This window comes from Odocoileus virginianus, chromosome 8 (assembly GCF_023699985.2).
Source record: "Odocoileus virginianus isolate 20LAN1187 ecotype Illinois chromosome 8, Ovbor_1.2, whole genome shotgun sequence".
NCBI lineage: Eukaryota > Metazoa > Chordata > Mammalia > Artiodactyla > Cervidae > Odocoileus > Odocoileus virginianus.
This window is the reverse complement of record NC_069681.1, coordinates 23,734,126-23,754,404: the sequence shown is the minus strand read 5'-3', so window position 1 is coordinate 23,754,404 and position 20,279 is coordinate 23,734,126. Positions and strand designations below refer to the sequence as shown.

The 20,279-nt window shown below is 49.9% G+C and overlaps 1 protein-coding gene across 1 annotated transcript; it reads right to left on the bottom strand.

Moving 5' to 3' along the window:
• Positions 1 to 10,136: 10,136 nt before the first annotated feature.
• Positions 10,137 to 19,791, bottom strand: LOC139036198 (histone-lysine N-methyltransferase PRDM9-like). Its single transcript, XM_070471116.1, is given in 11 exon segments — positions 10,137 to 10,614; positions 10,617 to 10,688; positions 10,691 to 11,035; positions 11,038 to 11,129; positions 11,131 to 11,354; positions 11,357 to 12,096; positions 14,528 to 14,721; positions 15,791 to 15,858; positions 16,287 to 16,558; positions 16,772 to 16,856; positions 19,756 to 19,791. Coding segments are annotated over 11 exon segments (2,175 nt in total). The 3' UTR covers positions 10,137 to 10,567.
• Between the last annotated feature and the right edge of the window lie 488 nt (positions 19,792 to 20,279).

Sequence of the window (20,279 nt, the reverse complement as noted above, 5' to 3'; positions counted from 1 at the left end):
TCCTGTTACTACAGTAACCAGAGCCTTAGGGTGACTCCTCGTCCCTGGATTCTTCTGGCACATGCCAGCAGCCTGTGGCTCATTAACCCTTGTTTTTCTTTTTTAAAGTTAGTGTTTACTTTTCTTGGAGGATAGCTGACCTACAGTGTTGTGTTTGTTGGTGGAGAGATTCTTCATCAGTTATCCCCATACACATCCTGATTCATCTTTGTTTTTTTCACAAACACATTATTATAGAGTGTATAGTATACCACCCTTTCTAAAGTAGGTCCATGCCGATTCTATATTCTATATGTATTTGTGAGGATAAATGAATCCCAACCTCCTAATTTATCACTTCCACCCACCACTCTCCTTCTGTAACCACGTTTGTTTCCTGACTGTGTGTGTATTTCACTTTTATAAAATAGTTCATTGGTATCAGTTTCTCCTTCTGAAGTACTTCACTTACTATGATTGTTCTAGTTCTAGATTATCCCTGCAAATGGCATTATTTTTTCATGGCTGAATCATATTTCATTCTATGCATATATGATTTCTTTATTCATTCATCTGTCCATGTATATTTTCATTACTTCCATGTCTCAGCTGTTGTAAATGCTGCTGCAGTGCATGCTTGTGTGCAGTGTTGTTCAGTCGCTACTTCTATCCTGCAAAACCCAGACAGTCCCCATGAGACACTCAGTCCCCTTTCTCCTCCCTCAGCCCCTGGCACCCACTATCTTGCTTTCTGTGTCTATGGAGCCGATTGCTCTAGGGGCTTTGTATGAGTGGACTCAAACATCATTTGTTCTTCCATGTTTGCCTTATGTCACTGAGCATAATGTCTTCAGGGTCCATCCACTCTGTAGCCTGTGTCAGAACTGCCTTCCTTTCAGGCTGGACAACTTTCATTGTGTGGATGGACCACATTCTGCTTGTCCATTCTTCTGTCGAGGGACACATGGAATATGTTCATTCATCTCTCACCTCTTGTAGTATTTGTGGAATAACTTCAGAAAGTCCCATGATCTAAAAGTTATTCACCATTAACTACTTTATAAACTTTTTTATTTTGGAAACCATCAAGCTCAGAAGAAGGGAAGAATGCATGTGAGCTTCACTTGTATTTAGGAACGAGCACTTTAGGGTAGTCATTTTATTCCCCATGTGTGTGTTATGCCTGTGTGTGAGCCTGTTGGCGGACATGTGCTGTTTGTGTGCACGGTGTAGGTGCACAGCACACATGTGGTGGCCTGGGAGTGTGTGTGTGAATGTGTGTGTGCTATGTGTGTGTGTGCGCCTATTGGCAGACACGTGCTATTTGTGTGCATGGTGTAGAGTGCACAGTGCATACGTGTGTGGCATGGGAGTGTGTGTGTGTGTTTGTGTGTGCGCTATGCATGTGTGTGCACGGTGTAGATGCACAGTGCATATGTGTGTGGCCTGGGAGTGTGTGTGTGTGTGCTATGCGTGTGTGCACCTGTTGGCAGACATGTGCTGTTTGTGTGCATGGTGTAGGTACACAGTGCATATGTGTGTGGTGTGTGTGTGTGTGTGTGTGTGCTGTGTGTGTGGTATATGTGTGTGTTCTTTGTGTGTGTGTGCTATGTGTGTGTGTGCTATGTGTGTGTGTGCTATGCGTGTGTGTGCTATGCGTGTGTGTGTGCTATGCGTGTGTGTGTGCTATGCGTGTGTGTGCTGTGTGTGCTATGCGTGTGTGTGTGCTTTGTGTGTGTGCATGCTGTGTGTGTGCTATGCATGTGTGTTCTTTGTGTGTGTGTGTGCTATGTGTGTGCGTGCTATGCATGTGTGTGTGTGCTATGCGTGTGTGTGCTTTGTGTGTGTGTGCTATGCATGTGTGTGCTATGCGTGTGTGTGTTCTATGCATGTGTGTGCTTTGTGTGTGTGTGTGCACAGTGTAGATACACAGCATATATGTGTGCGGTGCAGGAGTGTGTGTGTGTGTGTGCTATGCATGTGTGCGCCTGTTGGTGGACATGTGCTGTTTGTGTGCATGGTGTAGGTGCACAGCACATATGTGTGCGGTGTGGGAGTGTGTGTGTGTGTGTGTGGTAATGGGTCATGGGGTGGGGGCTTGGGGCCCGAGGTGGGCAGGTGGGTGCAGGTGGGAGTTCCCCGCAGGCGCTCTGGTCTGACGGCGTCTGTGCCTCTGCCTGCATTCTCTGCTTGGATGCAGCACAGTGCCCTGTGGGCATCAACCCCAGCATGAAGTCACTTGACCAGGAGCCTAGGAAGTGTCAGGCCCACCCACCTACCCCCGCCCCTGCAGGGAAGCAGTACCTGAGTGCACTCCATCCGTAACTGACCAGCAGGATGGATGGACCCACTCTCCCTGTGGATGCTGCAGGACTGTCCTGCCTGGGTGACCCAGGCAGCACCTCCTGCTGGGAGCCCAGAATGCTGCAGCGGGGCCACTTCCAGTCTGTCCTCACAGGACATTGGACTGCGCTCCACCAGGTTCCTGGCTCTCCCCGGGCCCTGACCACCACGTTGTCACAGAACCTGGTCACAGTTTTGTTTTGCCTGTTGACGTGTTTAGTGACAAAGCTTTTGTTCCTTTTCCTGATGTGAGTGAGCCAGTGATGATTTCTTCTTCAAGAAACGTACGTCCCAGTTCTCACACGCAGGTGAACCCCTGTCCAACAATGAGCGACCTGGGGCGTATGGCCTGTGCCTCCTTTGAACCTGGCCAAGTTCTCTCTACATGGTGGATTCAGACCTCTGCAAGTCCTGTCTACACTGATTATGTTTAGATGAGATGTGTTCTACAGTGAGGACATTCACACCTGGCTGGGTTCTCTGTGCAGTAGGACGTGGAGACCTGGGTGCAGACCCGGCCTGGCCTCTGTCCTGGAAAACTCCGTGCCTGTGTCTGAATGTCAGTGCTCAGAGGTCTGGGGTCTGGAGCTGAGGTGGGTTTCTCTGGGTAACCGTGGGGTTCCATTGCCCTCCTGGGGGTCAGTACTGAGGCAGGGCTCTTAGTCTTTCCCTCTGACATGTTCACCTCCCCGGGGCTCATTGAGACACAGATAGGCTACCTGGTTGTTGTTGTTCAGTCTCTAAGTCTTGTCCACCTATTTGTGACCACATGGACTGCAGCGCGCCAAGCTTCCCTGTCCTCCACTATCTCCTGGTGTTTGCTCAAACTCACGGCCATTGAGTCGGTGATGCAATCCAACCATCTCATCCTCTGTCATCCCCTTCTCCTCCTGCCTTCAATCTTTCCCAGCATCAGGGTCTTTTTCAATGAGTCAGCTTTTCCCGTCAGGTGGCCAAAGTATTGGAGCTTCAGCTTCAGCGTCAGTCCGTCCAATGAATATTCACGGTTGATTTCCTTTCGGATTGATTGGTTTGATCTCCTTGCAGTCCAAGGGACTCTCAAGAGTCTTTGCCAACACCACAGTTCGAAAGCATCAGTTCTTCAGTGCTCAGCCTTTTTTATGGTCCAGCTCTTACATCCGTACATGCCTACAGGACAAACCACAGCTTTGACCATATGGACCTGGCTTGTTTACACATTAGGGGCCCGCCGACCACAGCCATGGTGCCCTGACCAAGGGAATGTGTGACCCCAGGTAGGGAGGTCTGGGGACTGAGTCTCACTCCATCTGCATGGGCCAGAATCATGTGCAGAGGGAGACCGTACACTCGAAGTTAAGAAAAAGGGAAGGACACATGTGAGCTTCACTTGACTTGTGTTTAGGAATCAATGCTTTACAGTATCATTTTATACAGGCCTCTGCCTATTTCCTCTTTACCCCTGAGCAGTTCCCCATCCCTGGGGCTCCTGGAGACTCCTCAGGTGAGCTACCTGGTAATTATTCCAATTCACCAGCAAGAGCATGGGGAGAAGGGAGCAGGTTTATCTGGGCAATTGATTGCAGGGCACATGGACCAGCAAAAAGCCAATGAGCAGCAGGTGAGGTTGCAACTGTGATCTCCTTCCAGTAGACGTCCACACTCAGCAGAGACCAGACCTGCCCCTCCTCTTCCAGCCCAGCATCTGGTGAGTTTTCACAGAATCTCAGTGGGATAACAGAAGACCCAGACTGCCAGCACCATGGCAGTGTGTTCAACATTATTATGATGGCTGTAAAAACAGTTAATATCACACAGAACCAAAGGGAATGTGGGAGAGCAGGAGGGGGAACCTGGGTCCCCAGTGAGACCCTCTCAGCAAAGGTGGGCCTGGGTTGGGCTTGGAGGGTGTGACCAAGAGTTTGCTGGACAGGACGCCACATTTAGAGGGCCTCCTGCAGTGTAGGTTTCAGGGCTACATAGCAACTAAGTGCAGAGCATGGTGGCTGAGCTGATGGCTGTGGATCCTGCAGGCTGAATGCTGAACCCTGAATGTTGGAAGATTGTCTGGAGTCACAGGACGTGCTTGCTCTCTCTGCTGAGATGATCTCAATGGGGACCCAGGTTCCCCCTCCTATTCTCTAGAAGCTATCAAACTGAAGCCACTCCTCATGGTGAACCCTGAGGAAACTCAGGAAAGAAAAGAATACCTGCTTTCCAGCAGCCATCAGACTGCAGCCACTCCCCACTGTGATCCCTGAGGAAACTCAGGAAGAAGAAGACAGGATGCTGGTCCCAGGTGGTAAGGTGTGTATCAAAGGGGATGATTTCAGTGAGATGGCTGGTGCATCTTCCCACACATAGAAAAGTGCTAGATTCCTTAACTTTAGATGCTGCCCCCTGGTTTTGAAGTCCTAAAAGACTTTGTACTGAATAAAACAAGTCTCAACACCTGTATTATAATATTATTATGTCTATACATATGAAGTAGAGACTTTCCAAAGAATAACAAAAGACAAATCTGAACATTCAGCACACTGGCACCAGTGGTGGGCACTCCCCAAAAGATGCAACTAGTGGAGCAATTAGAACACTCATCACCCCTTTTCCCATAAGATTGTGGAATGGATGCTGACACTGGGGAATTGTTACAGGGAAGAAGAAAATCTGACTCCATGTTGAAAGTTTTACTTTAACCTTTGCTTCCTGTTGGTCTGTTTGCTACAGGGATACTGTCCATACATAATGGCCTGCCTCAGGAAACCCCGCCCCTCTGCCTCTGTCCAGGACCTGACCACCTGTGGATAGCTACAGGAGGGAGAAAGTAACACATCTCCTCCCGAGACTGGCCATTCCAGGAGATATTTGCCAGATTAATGGCCTTTTTACTTTATTTCCTCACCTCCCAGCTCTGTGTTCTATAAAAGACACTGGCATCCAGACCCTGACAAGATGGTTTCTTTGAGATGTTAGTCTGCTATCTTCTCAGTCTGCCAGCTTTCCAAGTAAAGTCATATTCCTTGCCTCAGCACCTCGCCTCTGATTTATTGGCCTGTTGTGAGGCATGCAGAGTGAGCTTGGACTTGGTAACAATCCCACATGCCTTGCAGTCAAAAAATCAAAACATAAAATGGAAGCAATATTGTAACAAATTCAATAAAGACTCTGAAAATGGACCATATAAAAAGATCTGAAACCAAAAACCAAAAGGAACTCAGTGGTTGTCTGAAATATTTAGAAAGGAGTTAGTACCCCTCTTGCCCATACCCCCTGAAGCCACACTGGACAGTTAGGCCCTGTCCATTCAGGACACCCTCTCCAGACCCCAGGTGGAGGTGCTCTGCCCCCAGCGGCCACCTGGGTCTCAGGAGTAGAAGAGACACAGCCTGGGGGGTCTCTTCTCTGGTCCAGGGGAGCGTCACACCAGCCACCCTGTCTCCCTGCCCATAATAAATAAGGAGGGTTGTCGGCACCTGGGCGAGTGATGTTGTGGGCACCTGGACTGCCTCGTCCTTGTGAGATTTGGTGTGAAGACAACACAGAAGGGGAACCAGCCAAGAGGGATCCAGGCAGCAGTGAACCCCTCTTCACAGGGACCCTGTGAGACCCAAGACTCACTCTGCCCACCCTGCTCCCACTTTTGGGAACTGGCCTTTGTCATTCTCTGGGCAGGAGGTGGGAAGGACAACCCGGTCTCTCTTCCACCTCCTGAGACCCAGGTGGGCACTGGGGGCAGCAGCACCTCCACCTGGGGTCCAGAGAGGGTGTCCTGAATGCACAGGGCCTAACCGTTCAGTGAGGCCTGCCCTCGTCCACAGTGCACTGACCTGCTGCAGGGTCTCGGGTTCCCTGGCATCCAGCTCCCCCATCGCCAACCCCAGCTTGGTGCCTTGGGAGCCCCTCACTGGCAGGCACCCAGCAGGTGAAAGCTGCATGCCCAGCGAGAAGGAGGAGAAGCCGGTGGGGCTGGGATCCAGCATGCAGTGTCCAAGGCCCCTCTGCTCCCCAGGAACACCCAGCCCCACCTGCCGTGGGCTTTCTCCTCTTCGGTATGTGTCTTTGTGGCTGATGTTGCCAAACACCTTCCTCTGGAAGAGAAGGCTCCATGACCATGGAAGGGGTGGAGGTGAGGAAGTGCTGTAGCCCTAAACCCAGAGAGCTTCAGAACTAACTTCCCTGAGCCCTGAACGTACTGCCTGTTACATCTGTACCAAGATCTGCCAAGATCCAGGCAGATTCTCTGTGGAAACACTTTCCATGTCCAATAAGAGAACCAAACTAGGCCAAGATCTGGGCAGATTCTCTGTGGAAACACTTTTCTGTCCAACAAGAGAGGACTTGTTAACCCACAGCCGAACCCCGAGACGTGGGATGTGCTCTAACTGTGGAGACTGCAGGGAAGGTGTTTGAGAGGCTTCTTCCCAGGCAGCTCCCCTGAGGCCCCTGGAGTTACTGGACCCAGAGGCGGAGCACTCGCGCTTCTCTCCTCACTGCAGGCCAGACGGTGCCCCCAACCACACAGCCCTGCTCCTCCGCCTCCCTGAGTTCAACAGAAACCCCCAGTCATGAGGCCAAAGCGCAGTCTTCTTGGTGAGCAGAGCAGAGGCCGGTGGGAAGAGGGGTGGAGGCTGAAAGCTTTTGTAGAAGAAAAACATGCACATGTGTTCCCGTGTGTGGTGGCCAGATGCTGCAGTAATTGGTGTTCCCCACACATTTATGGGTGGGTTTTAGTTTCTGTATTTTCTAAATTTCTTTTTTTTAAACAGCTGCATATTATGAGAAAATTTTGCAATCAACCATGAGCACTTGCAAAATAAGATCTTTTTTTTTTTCTTTTCCTAAAATGTTGCAGTTTTCTATGGTGACAGATGAACCGCCTCCTACTTTTAAGTATTCATTTAATTGGCTGCGCTGGGTCTTAGCTGTGGCATGCAGGGCCTTCAGTTGCAGCATGTGGGATCTAGTGCCCTGACCAGGGATTGAACGTGGCCCCCTGTGTTGGGAGCTCAGAGTCCTAGCCTCTGGATCAGCAGAGAATGCTGCAATCTCCTACTTAAAAAAAGGTTATTTATTTATTTTTGGCTGTGCTGGGTCTTCGCTGCTGTGCGGGCTTTTCTCTGGTTGTAGGGCGTGGGGGCTGCTCTCTCGTTTCTGTGCTGAACTTCTCCCTGTGGTGGCTGCTCTGGTTGGGAAGCAGAGACTCGAGGCTCTTGGGCTGCAGTAGTTGTGAACGGACTTAGTTGCTCCACGGCACGTGGGGTCTTCCCAGATCAGGGATTGAACCCGTGTCTCCTGAATTGGCAGGTGGATTCTTAACCACAGGACCACCAAGGGAGTCATTCCCCTCCCCGCTTCCTGACAACATTCCACTTCAAAAAAAGACTAAAAATAATCTGTTTAGTAAGTTTTCAGGAGTCTGAGCTCTGAGGTCAGCGTCTGTGGTGTCATTCTCCCAAAGGCATCTTGGCTTCAAATACTGGCTGGGCTCATGAGTCCAGTAAGCAGGGCAGGTCTGGTGGCTGAAGACAGGCTTGGCCTCTGGAGCTCTGCCCTCACCGACTCACCCAGGGTCCCCGAGCCCTGGCAGCCAAGCAGAGCCGCGCGCAGGCGGGGCTGGTACAGCCGTGGGGCCGCCGTGGTCAGGGTGGAGCGTGTGGCGGAGGGAGCTGGCTGTCCATCCCACGACTGCTGGCGTCCTGTGTGCCCGTGCAGGGCAGTCACGGTGTCAGGTGAGGCCTGGCCGCTGTCTGGGGACAGGGTGGGCCCTCAGACAGCTCGCATCCCCACTCCCCATCTCCCAGCTCCGCTTCAGATCATGGCTTGTGGCTGCTGGCAGCTCCCAGGGCTGGGAGGCTGTGTGAAGCTCCAACCCCCTTGCTCAAGGTCAGCTGAGACCCCCAGCTCTGGGGTCACACACCATCTGTGCCACCATCCAGGTCATCCCACTTCTGTGAGGGAGGGCCTGTGCGGGGCTGTGGGTGATGGGGGATTTGGGGGTGTTGTGGGCTGGCCCCAGGAGCCAGCTTTTTGAGGAGAGAGGAGCGGAGGGGAGGGGAGGGAGAAGCTTTGACCTGCTCAGGGTTCCAGGGGATTCCAGGCCCAGCTATGGTGGGAGGTGCAGGTGAGAAGCCCCTGCAGGTTTCTGGGTCCCCACCGTTTTTCAGCTGAATCCCCTCTGCCTGCACCACCCCTAACTCTCCCTCCCATGGCCCCGGCCTGAAGCCACAGAAGATGGGGAGTTTACGTGGCTTCCCTTCCTGTAGGGAAACCAAGCCACAGACAAACACGTTCCTTTAAGAAAGCATGACAGAAACAGGAAAATAATAGTGGGTGGTTATTACTGACACGGTTCATGTAGAGACGCTTCACAAGCCTGGCCCAGGGAGGGAACTGAGGGCCGTTGCCCCGAGTCCTGGAGTTTGCACCCTCCACCCCCCGCCCCGTGGCCCACTCTCCCCTTGTTGTCTTCTGGTGGCCGGGCGGACTTCAGCCTCCTGAACCCCTTCTGGAAGGATCAGGCCAGGGCAGAGGTCATTCACAGAGGGGAGGGTGTGGTCGACCTTAAGAACGCTATTGCCCCCACTCTGTGTCGGAGCTCAGTTCCGGGTCTGAGCAAGCGTGGCTTCCTGGTGCTGTCCCCACCCTCACTCACCCAGGGTGGGGGGCTTTGTGCCCACCTTGTCCCCTCGTGCAGCCTGGCCACCCCAGGACCCGTGCTGTGTGAGCATCTGCTCTGCTCACAGCGCACCCCGGGGCCCATCAGACTTCACTCATGAAAGGGAAGTGTAAGGATGAACTATTCCATGGTTAAGAATTTCAAGGTCGCGACAGCGTTGCCCAGAGCGCACGGGCACAGGTGTGAGGCCCATGCATAGAGAAGCCGCGGTGTGGGCTTCAAGGACCCTCCGTGTGGGGGTGGGATGGGGGCCGGACAGGGATTTCCTGCAAACGCGGCTCCAGGGTCTGTTCTCGGCAGGGGGGACGACTGTGGGCACTGCCTGTCTGTGGACGGGCTCTGGGGCTGCCCAGCTCAGCAGGAACAGCAGGGGTGCGAAGGGAGGTCGCCCTCCCTTAGCACCCCTGACCTCACACCCCCTCATCAGGGCAGCCCAGTGCCTAAACGGCCCCTTCCTCGTCTAGCTCTGAAGACCTGGAAGGTGTGGGGGCTGAAGGACATGCAGAAAACAAATTCTGTAAAGCAATTATCTTTCTATTAAAAAATAAAAAAAGATTAAATAAAAAAAACACAAAGGACAGCAAAGGTGGGGCTTGCGTTCTCAGCCAGCCTCTGCCAGATTCCTCCTGTGCTTACGCATCAGACCAAAATGCTGGTGCTCCCACCCCGTATCACAGATGAGAATAGAGACACAGAGAGGTTGAGCATCTTGCCCCAGCTCACACAGCTGCTGGGGTCAGGGCTGAGAACTGGACCCCTGTGGTCGAATCTGGAGTCCAGATGCTGTGATGACCCTGAGGGAGCGGCAGAGACCAGACGGCCCATGCTGAGCCAGGCGCACGCGCACACACACACGTGCACGTGGCCTTCACCTTTGCGGCTACAGAAGTCAGAGGGAACCAGAGGGCCCCCAGGAGAGGCCAAAGGAGAGCCGAGGTCTATAAGGAGGAGAGGCCACACTTCCCAGGAGGCCGGGGAATCCCTTTCCCTGGTGAGTCTGTCTCAAACCCTACATTCCTCTCCCTGGACCCAGGAACTGACTGTCCAGTGACCTAACTGAGTTGGCTCCAGAATTATGCCTTCCCAGGGGTTCAGCTACGACTGGACTCCACTGCTGTCAGTGATAAGGGGGGAATGAGTACATAGTCTGGGCTTCAGATTTGTTTGGAGACAAAATTTATTAGAAGAGGAGTACTAACAAACCACGAAGGCAATTGGCATGAACATCTCCAGAACACCTAAGAAACCCTCTGCTGTGTATCTACCTCCTCTCATGTCACGAAAGTGGAAGGTCTATTTAACAAGTAATTCTGTGCTTATCACACTCTTTCTTTAAAATATTTATTATATATTTATTTATTCGGCTGTGCTGTGTCTTAGTTGCAGCATGTGGGAGCTAGTTCCCCAATCAGGTATTGAACGTGGGTCTCTGCATTGGAGTCTTGACCCCTGGACCACCTGGGAAGTCTCTCCTCATACTCCTGGGGACAGTAACGGGTCACAGGCCTCCTCTGAGGCCCCCTTAGAGCTGAGGCATGGGGTGGCTGCAGTAATCCTCCTGTGGCTAAGGTGTGGTTTGTTGGTCATGACTCACTCACACTCCCTGCAAACATAGGGCTTCTCCCCTGTGTGTGTCTCTGGTGTCTGATGAGGACAGACTTCTGACTGAAGCTTCGCCCACACTCCCTGCAAACATAGGGCTTCTCCCCTAGTGTGTCCTCTGGTGGGTGATGAGGATGGACTTGTGACTGAAGCTTCGCCCACACTCCCTGCAAACATAGGGCTTCTCCCCTGTGTGTGTCCTCTGGTGTCTGATGAGGGCTGACTTCTGACAGAAGCTTCGCCCACACTCCCCGCAAACATAGGGCTTCTCCCCTGTGTGTGTCCTCTGGTGTGAGATGAGATGGCTCTTCTGACTGAAGCTTCGCCCACACTCCCCACAAACATAGGGCTTCTCCCCTGTGTGTGTCCTCTGGTGTCTGATGAGGACTGACTTATCGCTGAAGCTTCGCCCACACTCCCCACAAACATAGGGCTTCTCCCCTGTGTGTGTCCTCTGTGTGTGATGAGGACTGACTTATTGCTGAAGCTTCGCCCACACTCCCCGCAAACATAGGGCTTCTCCCCTGTGTGTGTCCTCTGGTGTCTGATGAACTGACTTCTGACTGAAGCTTCGCCCACACTCCCCACAAACATAGGGCTTCTCCCCTGTGTGTGTCCTCTGGTGTGAGATGAGATGGGACTTCTGACTGAAGCTTCGCCCACACTCCCCGCAAACATAGGGCTTCTCCCCTGTGTGTGTCCTCTGGTGTCTGATGAGGACTGACTTATCACTGAAGCTTCGCCCACACTCCCCACAAACATAGGGCTTCTCTCCCCTGTGTGTATCCTCTCGTGTGTGATGAGGACTGACTTATTGCTGAAGCTTCGCCCACACTCCCTGCAAACATAGGGCTTCTCCCCTGTGTGTGTCCTCTGGTGTCTGATGAGGACTGACTTCTGACTGAAGCTTCGCCCACACTCCCCGCAAACATAGGGCTTCTCCCCTGTGTGTGTCCTCTGGTGTGTGATGAGATTGAAGTTCTTACTGAAGCTTCGCCCACACTCCCCGCAAACATAGGGCTTCTCCCCTGTGTGTGTCCTCTCGTGTGTGATGAGACTTGACCTGTCCTTGGAGCCTTGCCCACACTCTCCGTACGTGACTCTCATAATCCCTGAGACCCCTGCCCCCGTGAGCAATGTGCCTGTGTCCTCCGGATTCAGTTTCTGGCTTGTGCTGGGCTCGTCTTTCATTCTCTCATGCACCCCAGAACCCCCCATTTGTCCTCCGGGTGAATAGGAAGAGGCCCTTGAAATCCTCTTCAGCCTTATGCTTTTCAGCAAAGGTTTGGGCCTGTCCTTGGCCTCCTGACCCTCAGGTTTGTCGCTCGGGCTGTGTGGATCTGAATATCGCTGATTTTGATTGCCTGGGCAGGGATCCTCTGGTTGGAGGGGGTCTCTTTCAGATGGTCTCAGGAGGGTCTGAGAGGGGTGACTGCGTTGGATGTGTTGGCTGAGGAATTTCTGACTGGAGAAAGCCAGAGAGCAGGAGGCACATGGGTGGATCTTGGGCTTCGGTTCTGCTGAAAGAGGAAGCTTTTGGTCAGGTAGCTGGTTTGCCATGGTCAGGCCCTCCCCACTAATCATCTAAGTGTTGACAGTGCACGATTTGTCTCCCATCAAGTGTCTTTACAGTCCACTTTTCCACTCCACTCTTATTCTCTACATCTACAGAAATCCAGGAAGCTGGTGTCAAGGGCCTTTTCTACATATCACCCAGATAGGGACCTTCCAGCAGCATCAGAGGCAGCGTCTCTCCTGATAGAGATGGATCTGCAGGGACTTTCCCTGCGTGTAAGTGTCTGAAAAGTCACGTCACAGTGGCCACAGGTGTTTTACCCTACTGAGAGATAAGACTTGATGACTTAGGTGGAATCTCCTGAGAGGCTCCCTGTGAGGGGAAAGGGTCTATTAAGTTAGGGGCGCTTGGGCTGGAGCTCTCTGCATATGGGAGGGAGCACAGGGGGTGGTTAGAGCAGGTGTGGGTAAATCTGACTTTGTGGCTCCTTGTTCAAAGAGCAGCCTTTGTGCCGATCTCTGCAGGAAGTGGGTTTGAGACTGGATGAGACCGAGTGGCCCAGGTCCCACTGACTACAGGTCTCTGGCTCCTGCTGTCCCAACAGGTTCAAAATTGCTCCTCTCTCAGTTTCCCATAAATCATAAAATAAAGGCATATCCTTTCTCAAGCCTCACCAGTACTCATACCTCATTTATTTAATTCAGGCTTAGTCCATTTAACATACAATAGGAAGCCCTATTTAAAAATACATCTCCAGTAAGACTCTTCACATCCTCACTCCCAAGCATCTTTAGCCAGCCCACTGTCCCCTCATGTCTGGCAATGAACTGACCTCTGAGGGGACTCCCCACTGCTGTCTCTTCCCAAAAGTGAACCAAAGCATCGTGTGAGCACAGAGAACATGCCGCTTGCAGCTGAAAGCCTCGCGGTTGTTCTGTGTCACCCAGGAGGACCCCTGGGGCCTGCACGTGGACACAGGCCCTGAGGCTTCCGTGTCCCGTCCAGCCTCCTTCCCCTCCCTCTGTGCTTCCTCCCCCGACCCCTGGCATGGCCTCTCTTCCCGGCCCTGGGGCTGCGGCACTGGCTGCTCCCCTGCCTGGAATCCTTTCCCGCAGGTGTTATCTCTGCAGAGACCCTGCCGCACCGTCCTGCACCACACCCCACCCTCTGCTCACGCTGACCCGAGGCACGTTCCCTGCGCTGGTTTTCCTCAGAGCACCAGCCCCTGCCTGGTATGAAGCCCCTGCTGCCCCAGGGCAGTGGTTCTGTCTGTTTGGGTGCGTGGAGCCCCGTCTGGCACAGAGTGTGAACTCACATGACAACAAACTGGAACAGTAACTGAATGCACATCACTGTACATGTGTGCACCCCAATGTTCATCGCAGTACTGTTTATAAAAGCCAGGACATGGAAGCAACCTAGATGCCCATCAGCAGACGAATGGATAAGGAAGCTGTGGTACATATACACCATGGAATATTACTCAGCCATTAAAAAGAATGCATTTGAATCAGTTCTAATGAGATGGATGAAACTGGAGCCCATTATACAGAGTGAAGTAAGCCAGAAAGATAAAGACCATTACAGTATACTAACACATATATATGGAATTTAGAAAGATGGTAACGATAACCCTATATGCAAAACAGAGAAAGAGACACAGATGTACAGAACAGACTTTTGGACCCTGTGGGAGAAGGCGAGGGTGGGATGTTTCAAGAGAACAGCATTGAAACATGTATATTATCTAGGGTGTAACAGATCACCAGCCCAGGTTGGATGCATGAGACAAGTGCTCGGGCCGGGTGCACTGGGAAGACCCAGAGGGATCGGGTGGAGAGGGAGGTGGGAGGGGGGATCGGGATGGGGAATACATGTAAATCCATGGCTAATTCATGTCAATGTATGACAAAAACCACTACAATATTGTAATTAGCCTCCAACTAATAAAAATAAATGAAATAAATAAAAAATAAAAAATTAAAAAATACTGATGACTAAGGAATTCCATTTACTTTCTTTAAATTGGCAGATGTCATTCATAAATTTCCTAGTGTGACTCTTAAAATATCTTTGTCCTATAAATATTTTAAAATAAAATGTCTTTATTTTAGTTAAAAAAAATTAATGGGAGGAATTAAGGAAGAAAGAGGTAAAGGGCAGAGAGCTGGTAAGTGTTAGAAAACTTGCATTTTGCTCCTAAGCCTTTCAGCAGAAGGTGATGTTACATATTATTTTGCATGAAATATTAAAAATTAGAACTAGCATTTTTAATATAAAAATTTTTCCTAACAATCATATGAAAAGAATCAAATTCTGAGGCATTTTAATTGCAACTCAACTGACTTTGGACTGGATTGTACTCTGCTTCGAAATCGGACCATGGAGGCTCCCAGGATGGGGTGGGGTGCTGGAAGAGGGGTGACACTCACCTCTCCCGGCCGCAAGCTTGCTCTTCCCCCTGCTGTCCCGCTTGATGCCAAGGTCCTGGCCATACTCGTCCCCGTACCAGACCAGCAGCTCACAGCCCGGCCTGACCACCTGGCAGGTTCGGTAGAAGATCTGCCCGTGATACTGGAAGGCCACCAGGTTCTGCTCCTCGTCGTCCCGGGCACAGTTCACATACCTGGGGTCGAGGCCGGGAAAGGGAAAGAAACCTCAGGTGATGAGTGCCCTCCACTCTCCGACCACGCCCAGATCCTTGCCTTCCGCCTCTGAGGCCGCCCCTCATGTGGACCTTCTGTTCACACCTTCGGCCAGGCCATGTGAATTCCCATGCCTTTCTCTCCTTACCTAATTAGCCATTTTCCAGAGCCCAGATCCAGACTCGTCTCCACCTGGACTGTCCGTGAGGCTGGTGACCTCCAGCTCCTCTAAACTCTGAATTAAGTTCTCTTTCATCCACAGGACTTGGTGCTCCTTGGCTAGCACACAGCCCTCAGCACTCACCCAGCCTGCCTTCTCTCCCAAGGCTTTCTCCCCTCTCCCCACGTGTATCCAGGGTCCTATTCGCTTGCCCACCCCCTCCCACGGAAACTTGGAGAGAGCTCTGAGATAGCTTGAGACACGGAACAGTAATAGTTTGTTCACTGTCTGCCTGCCCTGATGAAAGGAGAGGCCCTCAGAGAATGGCCCTGCTCAGGGCCATCCTGCCCCCCATTCCTTCTGAGGCCTCAGGGCCCACTTCTCACTGGAACCAAGCCTGAGGAGGTTGTTGCCCACATAGAGTCAAGGTCTCCTGTGTTAGGTTATCCTGGCACTGTGTAGTTACTCAAAGATAGAAAAAATAAGGTTACTGTTCCTAAAATCAATTGGCTAATGTCTGTTTGCAGTATGTTCTCCAAAAGGACATGGGTTGTGTGATCTGCTTCAGTAACGAAGTTCACTGTCTGAACTGAAACATAAAGTGCTTGGTAAGTGTCCATTAAGTCAGTTAAAGTGTCCCTGGTGAATCTAGACTCCTCAAGTTGATTTCAAGTCCACCAGTTTTGTTCAGCATATAGACTTGTATCTTGACGGCACATGCCATATTTTTATTTCCTTCTTTCTAGTGTCTTTTGAAATGAAAGAGCATGATATGGAGGGAAAAGAGGAAAGAAGATGTGAAAGCTGTTGAGGGAGCCGGGTTGAGAAGGAAAGGGGCGTGGGATTGAGGGAGTATCAATGTCTACACACTGCAGACTCACTGCACTCACCTCATCCAGTTGGCCCAAGACGTGTCCTTTCCATCCACATACTCGTAGCAGTTTCTCCCTTTGGTGATCTGAGTGTCAGAAAAAGAGTTACAAGATTTCCTCTTTTTTTTTTTTTTTTTTATCGGTAGGAAGCAATAGAGGAGCTATTTCCCTCTGCAGTCATTGGTGCTTTTCAGCCTGCATGGATTCAACTGCCAGTCGGACCACATGGTAAGCTCCTTACTCATCATTCAAGTCTGAGTCTCTTGGTTACTTGAAGGCAAGGGCTCCACAAGGGAGGAGTCACTTCTGTGTGTCTGTACACTGTGGTCCCACCTCTCCTCTGACCTTTAGATGGAAGTCCTGTGTTCACGCCCAGGGCACACAGTACACAGCACTGACTGTATCATTGCCGACCATGTTATCACCATCTGCGTCCTCGCATGTAGACATGAAGTACCCCCCACCACATACAAGCGATTAGAGGCCAGAGGACAGGGAAACGGGTGCTTCTCACCAGCCAGGCATATCCACTGTTGGCGGCCTCTTCATCGTCTGTGATCTGGCCCTCATAGGGGCCAAAGTGCAGGCCCCGCGGCAGATCGGACGCCTCGTTCCACACTCCAAGCCCAGCGTCAGGGATGCCCGACAGCCTGATGCTTAACCCAGGGGGCAGGGTGAGCGCTGAGCGGTTGGCGTGCCCCTTTGGCACGGCACAGTCCTTTACAAAGGTTGGGGGCCCGTGGGCAGCACAGCTGTCGATGAAGAAGTTCTGACACTCTTCACAATCTGGAGGTGAGAACAGGGATGAGAGGAGGTATAGTGATGTTGCTGGTCGTAACGACCTTCAGAAAGAACTGGGGCATTCATGGCATTTGGCCTCGATCCTGCACCCCAAGTCATAGAGGAAGGGGATGATCGGGGGACCAAATGGTGAGGTGAGGTTAGTGGACCAAGGCCTCGTAGCCCCTTCTCCGTGAGTGGGCCAGCGGGGTCACTCACAGAGGTAGTCGTCATCCTGGGGCTCGCTGACCTCTTGGTACACGTGGCCCTTTCTTTCTCGGAGACTGTACCTCTTCACTCCAGTCTACCTTTTCTCTGAGTTCTAAGATGGAGAACAGAAGCTAAGCAAGGCTGGTGGGGTCTGGAGAGTTAGTCCCTGTTTTATCAGAAAGTGTGAGATCTCCTACCTGTCCATCTATACACTTTGTTAAAACTTTCTTACATGTATTTTTCAAACTTTTACTTTTGTAATTTTATGTTTTCATGTTACATTATTTATTTCTTGGCCACACTGCATGGCTTGTGGGATCTTAGTTCCCTGACCAGGAATGGAACCCACACCTCCTGCAGTGGAAGCGTGGAGTCTTAACCACTTAACCCCCAGGAAGTCCCTTCTCTATACTTTGTTTCTTCTCCCTTTAACTACTGGTTCAGGAGACTGAGGCTCCACACTGACCACAGATGCCCAGTTCAGTGATAGCATCCTGCACTTCCCATTAGTAGGTTTAACTTCCAAACCTTCTTACTTAGGAAATAGTTCACTGACACATCTACTCAGAAAATATATGTTCAGGGCACATGACACGTAAGGCATTGAGCAGAGGTCTGGGCATAAACACTAATAAAGCATGGTTCCCAGTATCACAGCTGGATTTATTGAACTACTTGTAGGTGTCAGACTTTTGCATTTAATGTAAGGCTTTCAAGCACTGTATGAGTTATGTATCCTTATCTTCACTTTACAGATAGCAATCAGGACCTCAGAAAATGTATAAGATTTTCCCAAGGCCCCAGTGCTAACTTCATGTCTCAGATCAGTCCAGCTTAAACCCCGCCTACCCAAAGTCCATGCCACACACCTAGGCCATACTTATTAGTTTTTCTACAGGGATTAGAGGAACTAATTAGAGGAACTCCCCAAATTTTCTCTTACCGACTTTTTGTCTGGGGTGCTGTCCAGGGGTCCTTGCTTTTCTGGGAGGGGGCACTGGTTTCTGAGCCTGCTTGGAGCCACTTGTCTTCAGCAATTTTGCTGCTCCCGGCAATTCCTTCAAACTAGATTCCTTACTTAATGGTGCCCTGGACATTCCCTTCCATGTGAGTAAAAGACAACATGCATTTCTTTAGTTCTTTAGGACTTTATGAAGTGTTTTCACATGCATGACTTTAGTTAATACTTTGACAATTCTTGGAAATACCTGGTGGAGGGTGGGGTCTGAACACTGGAGTGTAAAACAAGGACCTAAGTGGGTAGTGAATCAAAACTAGAATTCATATCTTAAGGTTCTTTCCCTTCAACTTTCTGCATAAAAGTGAGAGCAAGGCAGGGAGAATAGCTGGAGGTCAGGGAAAGAAGAGGGTAAGGGCTCATAGAGAAATCCAGGGGGTTTTCTATTAATTAGTGGAGCTTTGATGGACGAGGAAGTATGGAAAATTACAGAGGGGACAAAACACATCTGGAAAATAAGGTGACAAAGCAGTGAGATTGAGAAGAGAAAAGATGATCGGCAGAAACACATTTAGACAATAAAGAAAATGAGCTGAAAGTTGCAGGTTGCCATGTCCTCTTAGAGACAATGTTTGGAATTAAAGTAGCTGGTCTCATCAGTTCTGCTTGAACAAGGCTGTATGACTAGCTGGTTCTCCTCAGTTTCCTGATCCATAAATTGGTATACAGGCTAATTCTTAATGTTATAGTGGACATGAAATTTAATAACATTTCAACAAATTGTTGTGTGAGCTATTTAATACAGTATGAATGTGAGCGTACATCCCTGCCATCAATTTATCCCTTCAACTGCATCTATATTTGAAGTCTAGCTCACAGATACTATCTTCAGCATTCTTTGACCTTCCTACTCCTAGATGAATGTTTAAATGTGGAGTCACTCATTCACAAAACATTCAGGGGGCCCTCAGGGGCTTTGAGCTGGGCCTGGACTTCTGAGAATTAACAGGTACGGGCTAGGCTCTTAAAGCTCACAACACAGGGGTAGGCTAAACAAATGATTCCAAACAGGAGAGTTGCCTAATCAGAGCTCAGGAGAAGGACTTGTTACTCCCTCCTACAAGAATGAGCATTTGAAATGATGCCCAGATGATGAGTTTCTACTCAAAAGCAGGTAATCTATGTGAAGTCCTTCAGTTATTTTCTTATTTGTTGCTTTTCAGTCATAAACCTGAGGCTTGTCAGGGTTGCGAGTTGCTTCCTCTTATTGGAGTGGGAGGCTCTGAGGTAGGGATCCTGTCTCCTTCTTCATCCTGGACTGTCCACTTTACACACTGCCCAGCATGTCCTTAAGCTTCTTCATCTTGGACCGTCCACTCTACACACTGCCCAGCATGTCTTTAAGCTTCTTCATCTTGGACCATCTGCTCTACAAACTGCCCAACATGTCCTTAAGCTTCTTCATCTTGGACCGTGCACTCTACAAACTGCCCAGCTTGTCCTTAAGCTTCCCTTAGTCAGATGTCTTAGCATATCCCTCCCTAGCACAGCACAAAAGAACTGAGGTTGAAAACATCTCTCAGATGAATGATACGAAGATGTAAACTTCATAGAACTATGGAAGTTTTAATCAGTTTGTAAGGGGTTTAGAGAACGTGCGTTGGATTAGATTGCACTACCAGTGATACTGTGATCTCAGGCATATAATCAAATTTTTTTTACCTCATTTTTTGATCTATAATGGTGATAGCTATATACCTACTTATAGGTACTGTAGGATTGTTTTAAGGTTTAAGTAAGTTTATTCACATAAAATGCTTAAAGTCTGAAATATTGTGAAAATAATGTAACAATAGAACAGGCTACTATGGTTGTTGTTCTTACTAACTATAAAGATGGTGGTGATATCAGACAGTGTGCTAAAGATTCAGGACAGGAAGGCAGCAGTCTCCAGGATCTCTGTGTTTTCTCCTATTCTCACCTGTGACTGGATCCATGAGGAGGATTTTTGCAACAGGATTTGGGAAATACTCACCTTCTGGTGTTTACTGTGCTCCACTCTGAAGGCCATCCAAGAAGGTTTACCTAAAAAATGATGAGAATCAGTGTTTTGGTTGGTAAATGTTTCCAAACTCTGGGGCATTCTAATTAAGGACACATAATTCTGAGCCAGAGAGTGACAAGGACAAGGATTACCAAAGGAGGAATGGAAAATGATTTCTGTATCATCAACTCCTATGCTTCCACTGGGAGCATTACATAATTTTCTTAAAATTAAAAAAAAAATATGAAACTTCATCTGTGCCTCATCTGATGTCCATAAGTGAGTGAGTGAGTGAAAGTAAAGTCGCTCAGTTGTGTCCAACTCTTTGCAACCCCGTGGACTGTAGCCCACCAGGCTCCTCTGTCCATGGGATTCTCCAGGCAAGAATACTGTCCAAAAAGTATCTAATAAATTTACTAGCCTTTCATGACAAAAGTACTAAACAAAGTAGAAATAGAAGAAAGTGACCACAATATAATAAAGGTCATATGTGAAAAGTCTACCTCTAACATCAC